This window comes from Oncorhynchus tshawytscha, linkage group LG14 (assembly GCF_018296145.1).
Source record: "Oncorhynchus tshawytscha isolate Ot180627B linkage group LG14, Otsh_v2.0, whole genome shotgun sequence".
NCBI lineage: Eukaryota > Metazoa > Chordata > Actinopteri > Salmoniformes > Salmonidae > Oncorhynchus > Oncorhynchus tshawytscha.
In genome coordinates this window covers 37,158,188-37,176,828 of record NC_056442.1, presented here as the reverse complement: position 1 = coordinate 37,176,828, position 18,641 = coordinate 37,158,188, and the positions used below count along the sequence as shown (strand labels likewise).

General features: G+C 42.3%; 1 protein-coding gene across 3 annotated transcripts; it reads left to right on the top strand.

The window, feature by feature from the left end:
* Positions 1–107: 107 nt before the first annotated feature.
* Positions 108–12,283, top strand: LOC112267155 (protein NPAT). 3 transcript variants are annotated; one of them, XM_042297454.1, is made up of 17 exons: positions 108–197; positions 544–662; positions 787–847; positions 953–1,031; positions 1,125–1,165; positions 1,931–2,188; positions 2,372–2,447; positions 4,962–5,085; positions 5,181–5,272; positions 5,387–5,468; positions 5,589–5,685; positions 5,832–5,951; positions 6,056–7,426; positions 9,574–9,686; positions 9,820–9,910; positions 10,000–11,345; positions 11,551–12,283. In XM_042297454.1, the coding sequence occupies exons 4-17, from the start codon at positions 982–984 to the stop codon at positions 11,629–11,631; spliced, it is 3,942 nt and encodes a 1,313-aa protein (XP_042153388.1). In that variant the 5' UTR covers positions 108–197; positions 544–662; positions 787–847; positions 953–981; the 3' UTR covers positions 11,632–12,283. The 3 variants fall into 3 exon arrangements, with proteins under 3 accessions (XP_042153388.1, XP_024301058.1, XP_024301059.1); XM_024445290.1 differs by having other exon boundaries at positions 119–324; XM_024445291.2 differs by having other exon boundaries at positions 120–324; positions 4,974–5,085.
* The last annotated feature ends 6,358 nt before the right edge of the window (positions 12,284–18,641 follow it).

Here is an 18,641-nt window from a genome sequence, read left to right as displayed (position 1 = left end):
GCTTATATGTAACTTCGTGGAAGTAACTTGAAATTTACTAAAAAACTGAAAGTGGACACTCACCATTTAAACACCATTTCCCATAATGCACATCTGCTAAATATTATGGAAATTCCGGGTTACATGTGCTCGAGTTCCCCGCCTTTTCACAACTCGTAGGATGTTGCTTACACAACACACTGGATGTTTTGACAAATGTACTTGCTTTATTCGAGATTAAATGTATTCTTACATGATTTGACAGAGAATGTAATTTGTAATTGTTGCAATAATTCGACATTGCAACCATGTTGCTTCCGTCTGACATGGCGCGTCTCGTTTTAGGTAAATCAAACTGGGTCCTGTTTGTGTTGCTAGCTAACCTAACAACTGAAAGATAGCGAGCTATGGCAGTAGCATGAAGCTAACTAATGTTAGATTGCTATCTGTAAGATCCTGCTGATGATATTGCAAGGAGAGCTGCACTGTAGTAAGCAAAAATCTAGATGATTTTGACAAGCTGAGCCTCCAATTCAGATACTCTCTTGTACACTGTTTTTACAGGATATCTGCAACAAGAGGGACTGTGTAATACAAGCCAGGCATTCATTCGCGAAAGCCCCAATTTGAAGGAGTACGCAGAACACAGCTCAGATGATGGAACTATTCCTGCTTGTGTGTTTGTAAGTTTGTTGTCAGTTCAGACTGCATATAGCTGTGTTCAACTCAACTTCAATATCTAGCTACCGTAAGTTCTTTAGTGGATTACTTAGCTTGGTAGCTAAACCATGTGTACTCCCATTGCAGTCCCTCTTCGGGAAAAACCTGACAACCATTTTGAATGAATATGTTGCTGTCAAAGCTAAAGGTAAGCGTAACTTCTGACCTCTACCACTTTCAGTAAATGAGTACAGGACTTTCACGTGTATGTATTGTATTATTGATTGTCACCCCCTCTGCTATTTCTGCTTAGAGACCAGTGAAGAGACTCAGATACCTGTCATGATGACATCATTGTGGAAAAAGCTTGATTTCACACTCAATCAAATAAAGTAAGAAACTCACCAACAGATTGCTGTTTGATGGTGTCACTCAGTCATAGTGCACTTACTGACGTCTTCAATTCAACTTCTTTCTTTCCTTAGGTCTATGCAGAACTCCCCAGCTGTTAGCCAGAATCAAAGACGTAAGTGCTTTATTAAATATTCTTGGAAGTTAAATGGTTATGATCTTAGTACGACCTATGAACTTGGATTTTATTGTCTCTTTGTAATGTTGTGTGGCTCAAACAGTCATGCAGAGCGCAGAACTCCATGGCTGTATGGCAGGAGTCCCTAATTACATTCAGCCACAGGATGTTTTTTTCCCCTTGAGCCAGAGCGGACTTGGAACATAGTAAAGAATCGTTTGGAGTGGCTGTGGTTCCAGATTTTCTGGAGTCAGACTTGCTTTTGCAAAAAAATACAACGATTTCTGCGCATGCAGGATCCACTAGCCTACCTCCTTTCAGTTGCTGTTCAGTCATTCATGACGCTGCCACTTGTTCACGAAACAGCAGTCAATAGCCATTTAATGCTCTTTTTCATGGTCATTGCAAACATTGACTAAACAGGAGGCAGACTGCTGGCTATATGGCAGCATAACTATAAAGGTTACATCACACAAAAAGCTAATTGCTGTGTACACTGCAAATTGACCGTAAGAATCCTGAACCAGGTATTTGAGAAAAACGTAATAATTTTCAATCTTCATTACATTGGTATACGATCCAATATTCCTCCTTATTTATGTGTGGGAATACAAATTTCCTGTTGACTTTACAATCTTTTATGTCCAAACAATTATATGTTTTCTGCTCAGAAAACATGGTGGGCCGAATGAATTCACCCACTGGCCGCCTATTGGGGAACCCTGCTGTATGACGTGATTCATAAACCTATTTCCTCTGCAGTCCGCACACGTAATGGGATCGTGAACATGAGGGGGCGACAGAAAGCCTTGTCATCAACGCAGTCCCCCAGCTCTGCGTTTCTGTCATCGTCAGCCCCTCTGTTGGCCCAGGGCTTTTCCAGCCCCCTTGATACCCCTCAGAGCATCTTGGGACACTCAACCCCAGTCTGCTACAGCTCCCAGCTGACCAGACCCTCCCCCATCTGCAGCACATCGCCCCAGATCCAAGATGGAGGACGTCTACTCATCAATGTGAACCGTAAGTAAACACGTCCATGAGCAGCAGTGTACTGTGGAAGGTTGTTACAGTCGGTGTATGTCTATCACATCTCATTTTAACCATCAATTACTGTAAATATTATGGACATTAATACCAACTTGTAGGAAAAGTTGTCAATAAAGCTTCATTGAATAATCAACTTTTTTTTATTTTTTATTACAGGAGAGTCACCTTTGCAAATAATGGTTCCAGACAACCGGTTAACACCAGGACCATTATCCCCAGGGCGTCGGAAATGGTGAGATAGTCATTGTCATCCATTTGTAGGTTCTTAAATGTTCTTACCCGTGTGTAGATTCTAGTGGTGTAACGATTCAACTATACACATTGGTCCATTATTAAAATGTTTAAAGATAAAACTGTATCAGTCCGTGGACCCCAAATAAGCCAAATTTAGCATGCATCGGTCAGAAAATGTATTTAAACATTACGAATTGGCGGTTCACACTTTTTTTTTGTTGCTCAAATTACATTGTTTCTAACTTTGGGAAATACCTCATCTTTGTTGACAACAAATGCATCCTCTCCTTGTAGATCAATGACTCTCAACACAGTTACAGTGCCTTCAGAAAGTATTCAAACCCCTTGACTTATTCCACCTCTTTGTTGTTACAGCCTGAATTCAAAATGGAACAAAATGGTTTGTCTCACCCATGAATACACAATGCCCTATAATGACCAAGTGAAAACATGTTTTTAAAATGTTTTCAAATTTCCTGAAAATGGAATGCATAGAGCTCATTTACAAAAGTATTCACACCCCTGAGTCAATCTTTGACGGCCATTAAATTTTTTAGTTGTCTTGGGTAGGTCTGTATCAGCTTTGGACATCTGGATTGGGGGATTTTCTCCCATGCTTTCCTGCAGATTTTCTCAAGCTCTTAAATTAGATGGGGCATGGTGGTGAACAGCAATCTTCAAGTCTTTCCACAGATTTTCAATGGGATTCAAGTCTGGGCTTTGGCTGGGCGACTCGGGGACTTTCACATTCTTGTTCTGAAGCCATTCCCACGTTGCTTTTGCTGTATGCTTGGGGTCATTGTCCTGAACGTAAATCTTCGCCCCCAGTCTGAGGTAGAGTCTGCGTAGTTCCATATTTGATCCATTTCCCAATGATTGAGACCATTGTTCTTGAAAACTTTCAACATTCTTGAAATTGCTTTATACCTTTCCTCAGAATTGTGATGAGGAATATATCTCGGAAATCTACTGACAGTTCCTTGGACTTCATGGTATAGTTTCTGCTCTGACATGGACTGTGGGACCTTATATAGACAGGTCTTTCTTTCTAAATCATGCCCAAACAATTGAATTGTCCACAAGTGGACTCCAATCAAGTTGTAGTGACATCTCAAGGATGATCAAAGGAAATTGGATGTACCTCTGAGCTCAATTTGGAGTGTCATAGCAAAGGGATGTGAATACTTATGTAAATGAATGATTCTGTATTTCATTTTCAATAAATTAGAAAACATTTCTAAAAACATTGTTTCACTTTGTCATTATGGAATATTGTGTGTAGATGACTGATAGGAATTTTTAATGTAATCCGTTTTGAATTTAGGCTGTAACACAACAAAATGTGGAATAAGTCAAGGGGTATGACTATTTTGTGAAGGCACTAACTGTGTTGTCAGTCATTGATCTACAAGCCATTTTGAATGCCGAACAACCCCAGGCAATATCAGTAGCCTAGTCAAACTGCGCACTGTGCCCAGCTTCGTGCACGTCTGCGCAGCACCTTCAGCATTCAAATACTACAATGGCTTGCGTGATATTAGGCTTTATTGGTTGAGTGACAACCTATGTAATTTGCTAGGTTATTGTTATCTATGCACTGTTGAAAATGTTTGTTTTTTTAAGCTACCAGAGACACAACTCTCATCTGGCTATATCTGCTGAATGGGGTTGACAATAGATTTGATTTGGATTGTTCAGTTTTACCATCAGCAATAGTTTGGGTAGTTTTGCTTCAAACAGTCAGTGTATATTGTCATAAAAAAATAGTACAGTGCTCCTGGAGCAAATTGTGGTCAAGGGCACATTGACAGATAATATATATATATTTTGTTTTACCTTGTCGGCACAGGTATTCAAACCAGCAACCTTTTGGTTACTGGCCCAATGCTATAACCGCTAGGCTACCTGTCGCCCCGATATACAGAGTAAAGTTGATCATTTCATAATGAGGACAGCAATCACTTTTGCGAGACGGACTACATGGCCGATGCGAAAGAAGATAATTCAAAACCATTTGATTTTAAGATGGGGGGTGAAATCCAAAGTTGTTGCTATATATTCATTGGCTATGTCATAGCTAGTTTGTAAATTATAAACATTGATACATTATTAAATTACAATTTAATTAGTGGGTGACAGAGACGTGAAAACAGGCTACATTGCTGCCCCCCGCCCCACCCCAATCTGGTAGTGGGATGGTAGAAGCCTCCTTTATGATTCAGCTCAGGTGCCTACATACACCATAGACATGCATAATTTACACACCACACACACCGAAGTCAGCTCAGAGAGGCCCAGCTCATGAGCTCCCATCAGCAGCAGAATTTGAATGTGTTTCTGCAAGAAATGTTAGTGTATCGAATCAAAACGAATTGCACCAACTAGTTTTAGAGTAAAACTTATTGTTCCTGTAATGTTTTGAAGCCCATGTATCTAGATGCGTATCGAATCATCTTGAAAATGAAAGATGCCCATCCCTAGTAGATTGCGTTATGACGAGTAATCTTCCCAGTGACTCCCCCAGGAGGAGAGGTGGGGGCTTCAGTGGATCTGGTGGGACTGGAAGAACCAACATGGCGGCCAGTAGCCTGACAGCTGAGCCCCAGAGTGAAGAGACAGTCACAGAGAATTTCCCTGTGAGTACCTAACAAAGTTAACTCTGTTTTTCTATAAATATGTTGCATTTGAAAACTCCTAACCTGTCGATTTATTTAATTGTTTATCTTTGCAGCAAATGGTGATACAAAATGCAAGAGAGAGGATTCTAAATGACAAGTCCTTACAAGAGAAGCTTGCTGAAAACATCAACAAAATCCTAGCAAGGTAATAATTAAAGTACATCTTCTTTTGTAACATTTGAACAGTACTGACTAAGTTACATTTGGCTGTTGAGTAGATATTTCTTACCTGTACATGTGTTTCTCTCTCTACTTGTAGTGATGGCAGTCCACAGGCTTTAAAGGCATCATGCAGCACCATGGAGCCTGACCAGTCCATAGATGAAATTCTGGGCCTGCAGGTAATGTCATGTTCTCACAGACTTGCTATTCCTAATTTATCCACTTGACCTAAGGGAACATTGTCAGTCTTTAGTGCATAGTGTGGATATGTGCTTTCTCCTGACATTTACTCTGTGCAGGGGGAAATCCATATGTCTAATGATGTTATACAAGACATCTTGGAGCAGACAGAGTCCGACCCAGCCTTCCAGGCTCTCTTTGACCTCTTTGATTACGGTAAACATTTTCAACTTTGCTGACGATTTAATCATGTGCAGGATTTTGTTGCTCCAATGCATGAAGTGGGCCTGTTGATTTAATGTTTGACTAAGATTATATAAAATCATATTCTTCCACTAAATCTCTTGATTCTTTGCATTAAGGCAAAAGCAAAACCAGTGAGGATACTGAACAAGGAGCTGGGAATGTGAGCAATACCACCACAGAGAATGGTGAGACTGAGACTAGATGTATTGATGGCTCTCCTGAGACTGGAGATTCAGGTATGGACAAAGTCCTCATGATCTGATGGAATCATATACTAAACAATATTGCTGCTTCATCAGAAACCTCTTTCTGACAATGGGATTTTTCTCTAATTTCTCAGGCACTGGGCCTGAAAATTCGACACAAGGGCAAGAAACAACAACTAGAGCGACAAAGTCTAGTCAAGAGCCCAAGAGTAAGAAAACAAGGAAATCTGCACCTCATGTTTCAAGCACTTCAAATGCAACTCCTGGACCCAGTACCAGAGGGTCGAGAAGGGGAGCTAGCTCAACAACTCCTGGACCCAGTACCAGAGGGTCGAGAAAGGGAGCTAGCTCAACAACTCCTGGACCCAGTACCAGAGGGTCGAGAAGGGGAGCTAGCTCAACAACTCCTGGACCCAGTACCAGAGGGTCGAGAAGGGGAGCTAGCTCAACTGAACCGTCAGCACATATCGATAAACTTACTGTTGCTGCCTTTTCTGCCGCCAAGGACTCTGATACTGTTGACTCCGGCTCCATCTTTGATCAGGATGGATCAGGCGTGGATATAGATGAGCCTCTGAATACTCCTCCCCTTCACAATATAGCTCTCCCAGATCTCTTTGAGCCAGTCAGACAGGAGAGTGGAACAAATAATCCAGTGTCAGCATGCAATGCAGCTTCATCTGAAACCAGTATGGTCTCTGCTGTCAAAAACATATTGGGCAATGAGAACCCCGTGGGGGTTGATGATGGACAAGTGATGGATAACCAAGCATCACTTCTTAACTCTTCACCTAGCCTGTCTAATTCCATGCCAGCGCTGGATCAGTCAAACAAGGCTCCCATACAGGCCTCTAACCTGTCTCACAGGAATATGACCCCTCCCAGCAGTGTAGAAATTTCCCAACCTCTACCACAGACCATACCCTCTATGGCTGTCCCATCAACAGTTAAAACATCAACCACTCCTGCTGCCCCAACCTTCATCCCCAACCCCACAGGCAAGGAAGTTGACCCCAGTAAGATTGTAGCCCTGAAGATCATCATCAGTGATGAGCAAGGGGAGCCCTCCTGTGACTCAGCCCTGAACCAGGCTGTGTCCAGCATCACTGGGGACAGGATCCCCACCATCTTCCTCTCCTCCCCCACCAAGTCACCTGCTAAGGCCTCGGCCCTCAGTGGCTCCCCCATGGCTCAGGAGGAGACGGTGCAGGCGGTGACCAGTTTACAGAGGACAGAAATCCTCCAGCCAGCAGAGACTCCTCTTAGTGAGAAAGCAGGGGATGTGGCAGCATTGGCAGGGACGTCATCTGCATTGACACAACCAGGCTACTACATTCAGCTGCCCTTTGATTCAGCCACATCCACCAACAGCTACATCTTAGTGACAGACACAACAGCCACAAACCACCAAGCCAACAAGGTGATGTTACCCAGTGGCGCCCCACAGGTACCGACAGTACCCCCGACCTCATATGCTCTGGCCACTCCACCCCGCTATTCCCCTGGTAAGACAGAGTTTAAATACTTAAAGATGCACTATGCAAAAATTCTAATAGTTTGCCTAATTTCAGTTTGTGACAAAACAAGCAAGTATGGTGTAGAGAATCATTGTACCATCTAAACTGCTGTGAAATAAATTTTCCATAACAAAAAATATTGTATTTTCAGCTGTTGGAAGCTTGTGTACAAAACCGAAAGTAAGACTCAACCTAAGAACGGGAAGCATAGAAATAGTGCACAAAAAACTGATCTACCGCTTCTTAGACTTGCATTCAATCAGATTGACAGATCTATAACACACATTTCTATGTGAATTTGGTCAGGTTGCCCAGAAAGTTACATATTGCAGCTTTAATATTTTGTACTTCATAAAGCTATAGGTAATTTCCATGTAAAAGGACCAATGAGCACCAACATATGAAGTTCACAGTTGCATTTCAAAATGAAGTTGACATTTTCTGACCATTTTCCATCCTAAAAATTCGGAATAAGCAAATGCTTTGATTTCTGGTCAAACAGTTGTAAAAGGAGTCTTAGAAAACATCTACCAGAATAACTATCAGAAATACATCAAAACACAATGTTAAAGAAATGACCCCTGCCAACTTATATCAAGACTTGCATGTAGTTTTGGAGAAATTGTTCTGCTTTCTGTACATTTAAGAAACATGGCCTTGTGCCTTGAAATTTCATTACCAAAAACCCACGTCTTTAAGATCTTTTCTAATTTATCTTCCTCATGAAGAGGGAGGATCATGGAGGTAGACCTATCAATTAGTTATCGTGCTTTTACTGATCAATTTTGTTAATGAATTAAGTGATTAAAACTTGACTTTCTGACATCTGTAACGGAATGTCTGCTATTGAATTGGTTCTGATGTTCAGGGAAACTCTACGGACACTATGAAAGCTTAATTGACCAAGTTTATTCTTCCCAGAGGATCAATACAGCTGCATTAGACAAAAACATTCTCACACAAGCACTGATATTTAACCCTCCCAGGCTGCGTCTCCTCCTACACATCTGAACAAACATTGTATCTTTACTAAACTTTTCTTTCTCCCTTAGCGTGACATGACCTCGACCCCCTTCGTCACTAATCCATAGCCCTCTCCCCTTATCAATGCCTGCCACGTCCCTGCATTCAGTACATTCCAAGCTTAATTGCACACACTATATACCTTCCTCCCACAGATAACCATTTACTTCTGGTATAGACCCTCTAACCTTAAGCACTCAATATTTCAATAGGATACCTGCTATAATGTAAACGTTATAGATTACCCTCGCTTCCTCAGTGACATGAATAAGTATATTTCAGATTCTCAGAACCCAACAGCTATAATGGGAAATCATAGTAGTCACAAAACACAGTTTGGTTCACAAGTTTGAACAGTACAGTAGAGCACAGTAAGGAAAAGTAGAGTATAGTTCAGTGCTGTACTGTACTCTACTGAGCTCTACTGTGCTGTGCTTTGATGTCCAAACTTGTGAAACATAGACGTCTATTATTGGTTCAGATTTGGACCAACCAAATTTGGTCTTGTTTGGGGACAGAGCTTATTAAAAATAATAGCCAGTGTGGACAACAATACCCAAATATGCAAAGGAGGATGTGGCATTACACCTTTGTGTACCTATTTAGGATACATCACCATGAAGGGAATGGTATTCATAATTACGCATTTCTGTGTAGTACAGATCAGGGATCCATGATGAAATTCCGTTACTGCAATTATGTTACAGGGTGTAAATCCACTTCAGTTACTTTAGTTCAATAGCCAAAATATATAAATTATATAGTTGACAAATCATTCTTTCTGCAGTCATCGTTAAATGTTAATATATTTAAAACGTGGACACTTAAAAAAACATTTTTTTTTTTACCCCAAATTCTGTTACCAAACTTTGCATCTGCCCAGTTCTTCCAGTAAATGTTATATATATTTTTTTTCTGTGTAAATTGTTAAAAGTAGTACTTGTGCATTAAGTTGTAAGGTTTGTTCAACTTTGAAATCAATAGCTTTTGTTTGTCATACTTAAGTCTCAACGCAACTCCCTTACTGTGGAATTACCCATTAATCATCACTCATTTAATTTGCCATGCTGTTTTGCTGGAGGGAAATGTCTAACCAGTTTATATCCTTCCAGGATCTAGACTCATTATATCTTCACCAGTTCAGCCCATGCTGCAACACATGGTGGTTCCTGTATCTGTTGTTGGGCAGAATAATGCAGGACAGTTCTCAATAGTTCCTAATCAGGTAAGCACTCCTTTTCATTGTATAAATGAAAAATAAAAACTTTTACATATTTGCATTTAATCTCTTTTCTTTAACTGATAGGCTACCTTAGCTACAGTAACATGTACATCTAGTGATCATTTGTCTGTTACAGTTGATAGCCATGCCTAGCCCTGTTTCAGCAAAGCAGCCAGTAGCAGTGAAAACCAAGCCTAAACTGGCACCCAAGGACACCACAGTCTCAGGTAAGGATTAGTGTTCAGTTATATATAATGTCATTGTCTGTTTACTGTTGTTTTGTTCACAAATGTTGTTGCTTGCGTGTGCATTTCAGACAAAATGGGAGCTTCTGGATCGAATATGATTACAAAGCAGGTTCAGGGGCAATCCTCTGAAAGCACAGGGCAGCAGAAGGTAGCAGTTGGCTTGAGCCCCAGCCATAGAAGGATGCTTTGCTTTGATGGGTCTGCTAGTAAAACTGCCACTCAGACCAGAAAAACTGCTTTCTCCTCCAAAGCAACACCTACTCCTGTATCACCTTCTGTCCAACAGTTGGAGAAAGAGAGAACTAAATTGGCCTCAGCAAATTCTGCTATCTTGGGTAGCAGCAGGCCAAAAAGGAGAATAGAGACTGTAAGATGCACAGACAACACTCAAACATCATGGACCGGAACAGAGACCGAGAAATCCTCCACTGACCAAAGTCAGAAAGAAGCTGTGAAAAAGACCCCTTCAAAGAGGGACGCAGATCAAAATGCTAGAGGTCAAACTGCAAGTACCAGTAGATTTCAGAGTGCTGGTAGCAGTAAGACTGATGCCTCACAGTCAGAGTCCAGAAAGAGATCACAATCAGCAGACCAGAAGGATGATGGTGGAACAGAATCTAAGGATGCCCAGAGCTCCAGGTCTTCTTCCTCTGATCACAGACTGAGATCAGGGAGCAGGAAAGAAAAGGAGGACACAAGTAGACAAGAGTCTACTGAAAAATCTCCTGCCAAGGAGTGGGAGGGACAGACCGAGAAAACTACATCTTCTCAGGACCCCCCTCATGTCACTGCCAATAAGGAGAATGAGCTGGAGGGTGGCAGGCGAGAGCAGCAGCCCACACCAGCACCAAGAGAGTTCAGCCAGGCCCCAGTGGGCTCACAAACCCCTGTCCCCCAGGCTAGCTCCAGCAAAACCCCCTCCAAGACCAGCCCGCTGACCAAGCAGGCGGCCGAAATGCTCCACGACATCCAGGGTCTAAACCCTTCCTCCACCCCTTCTAAGAGGCCAGGCATGGGCTGTCCGGACCTGCCTCTTCCTCTGACCCCTGGCCGTCTCCAGGAAACTCTAGACTGCCCCAGGACCCCTGCACGTCAGAGGCTAGGCAGGGATGGAGAGGGCACCCCCAGGCCCCTGGTCCCTCCCGCCACCCCGGACCTTCCCTCCTGCAGCCCAGCCAGTGAGGCAGGGAGTGAAAACAGCATCAACATGGCGGCCCACACACTGATGATCCTATCCCGAGCTGCCATCGCCAGGACAGGCACCCCACTGAAAGACAGCTTGCGCAAGGAGGGGACTGGAACAGTGGCCACTGTAGCTGCCAAGAGCAAGAAGCGCAAGCAGCCCGAGCCCCTGGCCAGCCTGCCAGCAAAGAAAGATTTCTCCTGTTCATCTGGTAGTAAGAAGAAAGCAGAGGTGTGCAAAACATACAAAATGTTCTGTTCAAGCTGTGTATCCTAATCTTTCCTAAGGGTAAAAATTGAATGTAATTGCATCTACCCAATCGTAGATATTTGACACAATGACCGTGAATTAAATGTAAACTGTTTTCTGTTTGCTTGTATAGTGAGAAAGCACATTTAAAATGACTGCGTCTCTATTATTATTTGTTTCTCCTCAGAAACAGCAGAAACTAATGGATTCCTTCCCTGATGACTTGGATGTGGATAAGTTCCTGTCTTCACTGCATTATGATGAGTGATGGGTTGAGTTATAGCAGTTTGAGTGAGATGGGAATCTCCAAACACTACCTACCTACTCTCCAGGAATAGAACAAGCCATGATTTAGTGTCACAGTGCCTATGGTTAACCCATCATGCCTTTTAGGAGTTAGGCATCTGTGGTCTAGTGGAGCATGTCCTCAGATTAGATTTTTTTCTTTGTACTGTCTGCTTGTAGGGTGTGTCCTATACCCTTGGACCTAACTAATTATACATGTGATGTATGAACTGTATAGTAATTATTGTAGAAATGCTAGATAGAGAGCACTTTGATTCCATGCAAGGACTGTAATGTTAAGAATGGTATCCCAATCTTGTATCAATAATTTCAAGAAAACAACCCTTTCCTTGGTCAATGTTTGACTGTCTAACCTTTTAAATTATCCATCTTGTACACTCTGGCAGCCCAATTCTGATCTTTATTTCACTAATTGGTCTTTTCACCAATCACATCAGATCTTTTCATATTGGCCCTTTTTCAGAGCTGGTCTGATGGGTAAAAAAAAGACCAATTCGTGGGGGGAAAAAAATCAGAATTGGGCTGAATGTGTAGATGCAGACTTGGTGTTGTGTGTGTGTGTGTAAAGTATGTTTCCTTCACTAGTGATTTTATATTAAACTAAAATTTAAGAATCTTAAGTAATCATGATCTTGTTCTAGAAAAATCGAGTTCCATTTAATATCGTCTCTGCAGGTAAAAACTGGCCGCTTTTCTGTCCAAAGCATCGTGATTAGAATAGCCTAACACTATAACCAAGTTAATATTGCACTATTTTATTCACTTGGGTAAATTACTACTATATAGTTATAGTAGGCTTACAGTTTGTCGGAAGTTTACAAACTTAGGTTGGAGTCATTAAAACTCTTTTCAACCACTAATTTATTGTTAACAAACTATAGTTTTGGCAAGTCGGTTAGGACATCTACTTAGTGGATGACGCAAGTAAGATTATTTCACTTACAGTGAATTGTGATGCAGTGAATTGTATCACCAGTGGCTCAGAAGTTTACATCCACTAAGTTGACTGTGCCTTTAATCAGCTTGGAAAATTCCAGAAAATTGTCATGGCTTTAGAAGCTTCTGATAGGCAAATTGACGTCAATTGGAGGTATACTTGTGGATGTATTTCAAGGCCTACCTTCAAACTCAATGCCTCTTTGCTTGCCATCATGGGAAAATCAAAAGAAATCAGCCAAGACCTCATGGGGAAAAATGTAGCCTTCCACAAGTCTGGTTCATCTTTGGGAGCAATTTCGAAATGCCTTAACGTACCAAGTTCATCTTTACAAACTATAGCACGCAAGTATAAAAACCATGGGACCGCGCAGTTATCATACCGCTCAGAAAGGAGACGTGTTCTGTCTCCTAGAGATGAAAGTACTTGTGCGAAAAGTGCAAATCAATCCCAGAACAACAGCAAAGGACCTTGTGAAGATGCTGGAGGAAACGGGTACAAAAGTATCTATATCCACAGTAACGAGTCCTATATCGACATCCTGAAAGGCCGCTCAGCAAGGAAAAAGCCACTGCTCCAAAACTGCCATTAAAAAGCCAGACTAATGTTTGCAACTGCACATGGGGACAAAGATTGTACTTTTTGGAGAAGTCTGATGAAAGAAAAATAGAACTGTTTGGCTATAATGACCATTGTTAGGTTTGGAGGAAAAAGGAAGCAACATCAAGACATCAGTCAGGAAGTTAAAGCAAATGGGTCTTCCAAATGGACAATGACCCCAAACATACTTCCAAAGTTGTGGCAAAATGGCTTAAGGACAACAAAATCAAGGTATTGGAGTGGCCATCACAAAGCCCTGACCTCAATCCTATAGAAAATTTGTTGGCAGAACTGAAAAGGTGTGTGAGCAAGGAGGTCTACAAACCTGACTCAGTTACACCAGCTCTTGTCAGGAGGGATGGGCCAAAATTCACCCAACTTATTGTGGAAGGCTACCTGCAACGTTTGACCCAAGTTAAACAATTTTAAAGGCAATTGAGTGTATGTAAACTTCTGACCCGCTGGGAATGTGATGAAAGAAATAAAAGCTGAAATAAACCATTCTCTACTATTCTGACATTTCACATTCTTAAAACAACGTGGTGATTCTAACTGACCTAAGACAGGGAATGTTTACTAGGATTAAATGTCAGGAATTGTGAAAAACTGAGTTTAAATGTATTTGGCTAAGGTGTATGTAAACTTCCGACTTCAACTGTATATCTCACAGTGATCGAAGAATCTCCACTGCCACTAATCTTAGTTTATAACAATTCTACACTTAGCCAAGGTAAGAAATTCAAGCATGTTAAAGGACAACTGCCCCCCAAAATGATCTTTTGGCATTTGTTTCATTAGTCCATTGATATAGTCCTACAGTGTTTTGAATGTCAGCAATCAAGTTTAAGGTATGGAACTTTCAAAATACAGAAATTTGGTCTGTATGATGTGGCAAGGTAAGCAACTCCAGTGTATATTTGGCCTTGTGTTTTCGGTTATTGTCCTGCTGAAGGGTGAATTTGTCTCCCAGTGTATGTTGGAAAGTAGACTGAACCAGGTTTTCCTCTCGGATTTTGCATGTGCTTAGCTCTATTCAGTTTCTTTTCACCCCCCAAAAAACGACCCTGTCCTTGCAGATGACAAGCAAAACCATAACATGATGCACCACCACCATGCTTGAAAAGATTAAGTGTTACTCAGTGATGTGTTGGATTTGCCCCAAACAACACTTTTCATTCAGGACATAAAAATGATTTATTTGCCACATTTTTTGTAATTTTACTTTAGTGCCTTATTGGAATATTTTTATTCTGTACAGGCTTCCTTATTTTCACTCAGTCATTTAGGTTAGTATTGTAGAGTAACTACAATGCTTTTGATCCATCCTCAGTTTTCTATCACAACCATTGAACTCTGTAACTGTTTTAAAGTCACCATTGGTCTCATAGTGAGATCCCTAAGCAGTTTCCATCCTTTCCAGCAACTGAGTTAGGAAGGATGCCTGTATCTTTGTAGTGACTGGGTGTATTGATACACCATCCAAGTGTAATTCATATATTCACCTTGCTGAAAGGGATATTCAATGTCTGCTTTTTAAAAATTATTATTTTACCCATCTACCAATATGTGCCCTTCTTTGTGAGGCATTGGAAAACCTCCCTGGTATTTGTGGTTGACTCTTTAATTCACTGCTCAACTGAGGGACCTTACAGATAATTGTATGTGTGGGGTACAGAGAGGCAGTAGTCATTCAAAAATCATGTTAAACTAATTGCACACAGTGAGCATGCAACTTATGTGACTTAAGCACATTTTTACTCTTAAACTTATTTAGGATTGCCATAAAGTGGTTTGAATACTTGTTTTTTTTTTTTCACTTGTAAAAATGTCTAAACATAATTCCACTTTGACATTATCGGTTATTGTGTGTATGCCAGTGACACAATCTCAATTTAATCCATTTTAAATTCAGGCTGTAACACAGCAAGATGTGAAAAAGTCAAGGGGTGTGAATAGTCTGAAGGCACTGTATGTACATATAGATAGGGATAAAGTGACTAGGCAACAGGAAAGATGATAAACCGTACCAGCATGGTATGTGAAGAGTCAGCGCAAAATGGGTCAATACGAGCATGTGCAGACCAGCTGGCTGGAGTGTTTACAGACATATTCAATCTCTCCCTATCCCGATATGTTGTCCCTACTTGCTTAAAGGTGTTCACCCTTGTTCCTGTACGCTAGAAAGTGAAGGTAACTAACCTAAATGACTATCTCCCTGTACCACTAATTTCTGTCATCATGAAGTGCTTTGAGAGGCTCGTTAAGGATCATATCACCTCCACCTTAGCCGACAGCCTAGACCCACTACAATTTGCATACCGCCCCAACAGATCCACAGACAAAACAATCGCCATTGCACTGCATTCTGCCCAATCCCACCTGGTTCATTGACTACAGTTCAGCTTTCAACACCATAGTGCCCTCCAAGCTCATCAGTACGCTCAGTGCCTTGGGTCTGAACCCCTCTCTGTGCAACTGGGTTTTAGACTTGCTGATGGGCCTGACCGCAGGTGGTGAAGGTAGGCAACAACACCACGTGTGTCTGTAAAATGTGTTTCTGTGGGAGCCCCACAGGGGTGTTTGCTTAGCCCACGCACATCTACAACAACAATGGTCGGCCTGATTACCAACAGAGACAGCCGACAGGGAGAAGGTGAGATCACTGGCCGAGTGGTGCCAGGACCTGATCGTGGACTACAGGAGACCGCAGAGCGAGCACACCCCCATCCACATTGAAGGGGCCGCAGCGGAGAGGGTCAAAAGCTTCAAGATCCTCAGCGTGCACTTCGCTGAGGACCTGAAGTGGTCCCTCCACACCAACTGTGGTGAAGGTGCAACAGCACCTCTTCAACCTCAGGAGGCTAAAGAAATTTGTCTTTGCCCCTAAGACCCTCACAAACTTCTACAGATGCACCATCGAGAGCATTCTGTCAGACTGCATCACCACCGCCCGCAACTGCAGGGCTCTCCAGAAGGTGGTGCGGTCAGCCCAACGCATCATCGGGGGCACACCTTCCCTCCAGGACATCTATAGCACCCAGTGTCACAGGAAGGCCAATAAGATTATCAGGGACCTCAGCCAGCTAGAAGGTGGAGACACTATAGGTGCCTCAACGCTGTGACAATCTCCAGGCCATCAGACTGTTAAACAGTCATGACTAGCCGGCCTCCACACAGGACCCTTCCCTGAACCTTAGACACTGTCACAAGCTAACCTTAGGCACTGTCACTAGCCGGCTACCACCGGGTACTCTACCTAGCCCGGACAGCCGCTAGTTGGCGCTAAGGATGTCCACTATCATCTGGGCTTGATGTGACCAGCCGGTAATACACTTGTGCCCCCTGGCGCCCGGTTTGTACATTAAACATTCTCACCCTTACAAAAAAAGATTGCAGTTTTGTTATGTCTTCGCTATAACAATGGGAGTCTTCGTCCCAAAATCTGGAAGGCAGGCGATAAGATTAAGTCTGCATATTATGCCCATAGAAACACATTGGGCTAAAAGGCGCTGCATGGTCAATCCGAGTCTGCATTGGCTGTGCAGCATTTACTGTGACACGGCCTCTGCAGAAGCCAGGGCATCCTTGTGAGGGATGTTGTGAATTAAGTTGTCAAGAAAGTGAGTTGGTGTTTATACAGGACCTCCCGCCCTCACCTACTGTCAACCAATCATGTCAATGTGGACCTATAGGTAGCTCTGTGCATTGTTACAAACTTTTAAAGGCGCACAGGGTGCAGTAGAGGTAAATTTGGTCTCTGCGTGCCTCAGAAGGCTCCACAATTACGTCACACCATCCATAAGGTGCCGCTGACAACATTTTCGGATCAAGCATAAATTGGCTCTTATTCTGGAGAGATTTTGGCGAGTGAGCCCTCTCGCTTTGCATTTTCCTCTCTGCTGAAACTAAATCACTGGAGAAAGCATCCGAGTGAGCAAAACAGTGCCCCTCTATATGTAGCCCATGTATCTGATGCTGTCTGGCCAGAAATAGTATGACATGCAATACTCCTTTGGTGCAGACAGCATCAGATACATGGTCTACACATATTGAGACAGAGGGGCACCGTTTCGCAAGCTCGGGTGCCTGAACTTAGATTGAGTCTTTCTGTCGGTGCGCGTCTCGGTAAAATAAATTATTAATATTTCTGTATTTTATTTGTACGGGAAATAAGGTTACGGTAGGAAGTAACACCATCTACCAGACTTTATGCATAACTAATATGATCTTTCTGGAATGTCTTAAAATCCATGCCTTTTAATATTAAGATGCGTTTTCAGAGTTTCCTTTAAAGAAAATCTCTTCCCACACTTGGACCACTGGTGAGGTTTCTCACCTGTGTGAATTAACATGTCTTGTATGTTCCATGAGAATGACAATGTGTTGTGCACAGGGTGCAGGGGTATGGACACTCCCCTACTTGAAATCTTTGTACATGAATCTGAACATGGCATGCTGCTTTGAAACCCTTTCCACAACATTCACAGGTGTAGGGACATTCTCCTGTGTGTGATCATGTATGCAGCATTAGTTCTCCTGAGCTAAGGAATGCCTTACCACAGATGCTACATAAATAGTTTTTATGCAGCCGTATGTGTCTAGCTAGATGTTGAACAGATGTCTTCCCACAAATGGTGCAAGAGTAGGGACTCTCCACAGTGTTTGTGTGTACATGCATTTTGAGTGAATATGCACACATCACAGTGAGAGCATTTGAATGGTCTTTCCCCTGTGTGAGCTCGTTGATGTCTTTTGAGATCTAATCTGGTCGAGAATCTTCTCTCACCCTGGTTACAACAGAATGGAAATGTGTGAATTCTTAAATTTTTCCAGGGAGTTGAGGTTTTGGTAAACATTGGGTCTATAGGGGATCATTTTTGTGCTTGAGTGAAGGTTTTCTGTCCCAGATTCTTCAGAGTGTTGACACTTCCATTCATCCCCTTGATGCCTAGTCCTGATGTGCTGGTGAAGTAGTTTTGTGCTGCGTGTGGGACGGGAATTATCATTCCCAGATTCTTTAGAGTTGAGGCGCTTCCAGTTCTTCCTTTGGTGCCTAGTGCTGATACGCTGGGGGAGTTTTGTGCTGCTTGAGGAAAGGTGCTTTCAGTCCCAGATTCTTTAAAGCGTAGAAGCTTCCTGTCCTCACCGCCATGCTTAATCCTGATGTGCTGGTGGAGTTTTACCATAATATGAGAGAATGTGCAGAGAGAGCAGGCAAGGACCTGGGATGCCATGTCACTATTCAAACCTGCAATGCCAAAATTAGGAGCCCAGATTGCTTAAGAAGTCCAGATGAATGAATTATCATTCGAGAAATCAATTTTGAGTAACACTACATTTAACAACTTGCTGATTACCAGGTATTTACTTACAAAGTACATAAACAAAAGATAAGCATTGATGTTATTTGGCAAAGAACACAAGGATGTACCAAT

Coding starts and splice junctions, on each gene's coding strand:
- LOC112267155 (XM_024445290.1), top strand. CDS start 288: ATGTTGCTTCCGTCTGACATGGCGCGTCTCGTTTTAG. Junction 663..786: donor CTATTCCTGCTTGTGTGTTT/GTAAGTTTGTTG, acceptor CTCCCATTGCAG/TCCCTCTTCGGGAAAAACCT. Junction 2,189..2,371: donor TCTACTCATCAATGTGAACC/GTAAGTAAACAC, acceptor TTTTTATTACAG/GAGAGTCACCTTTGCAAATA.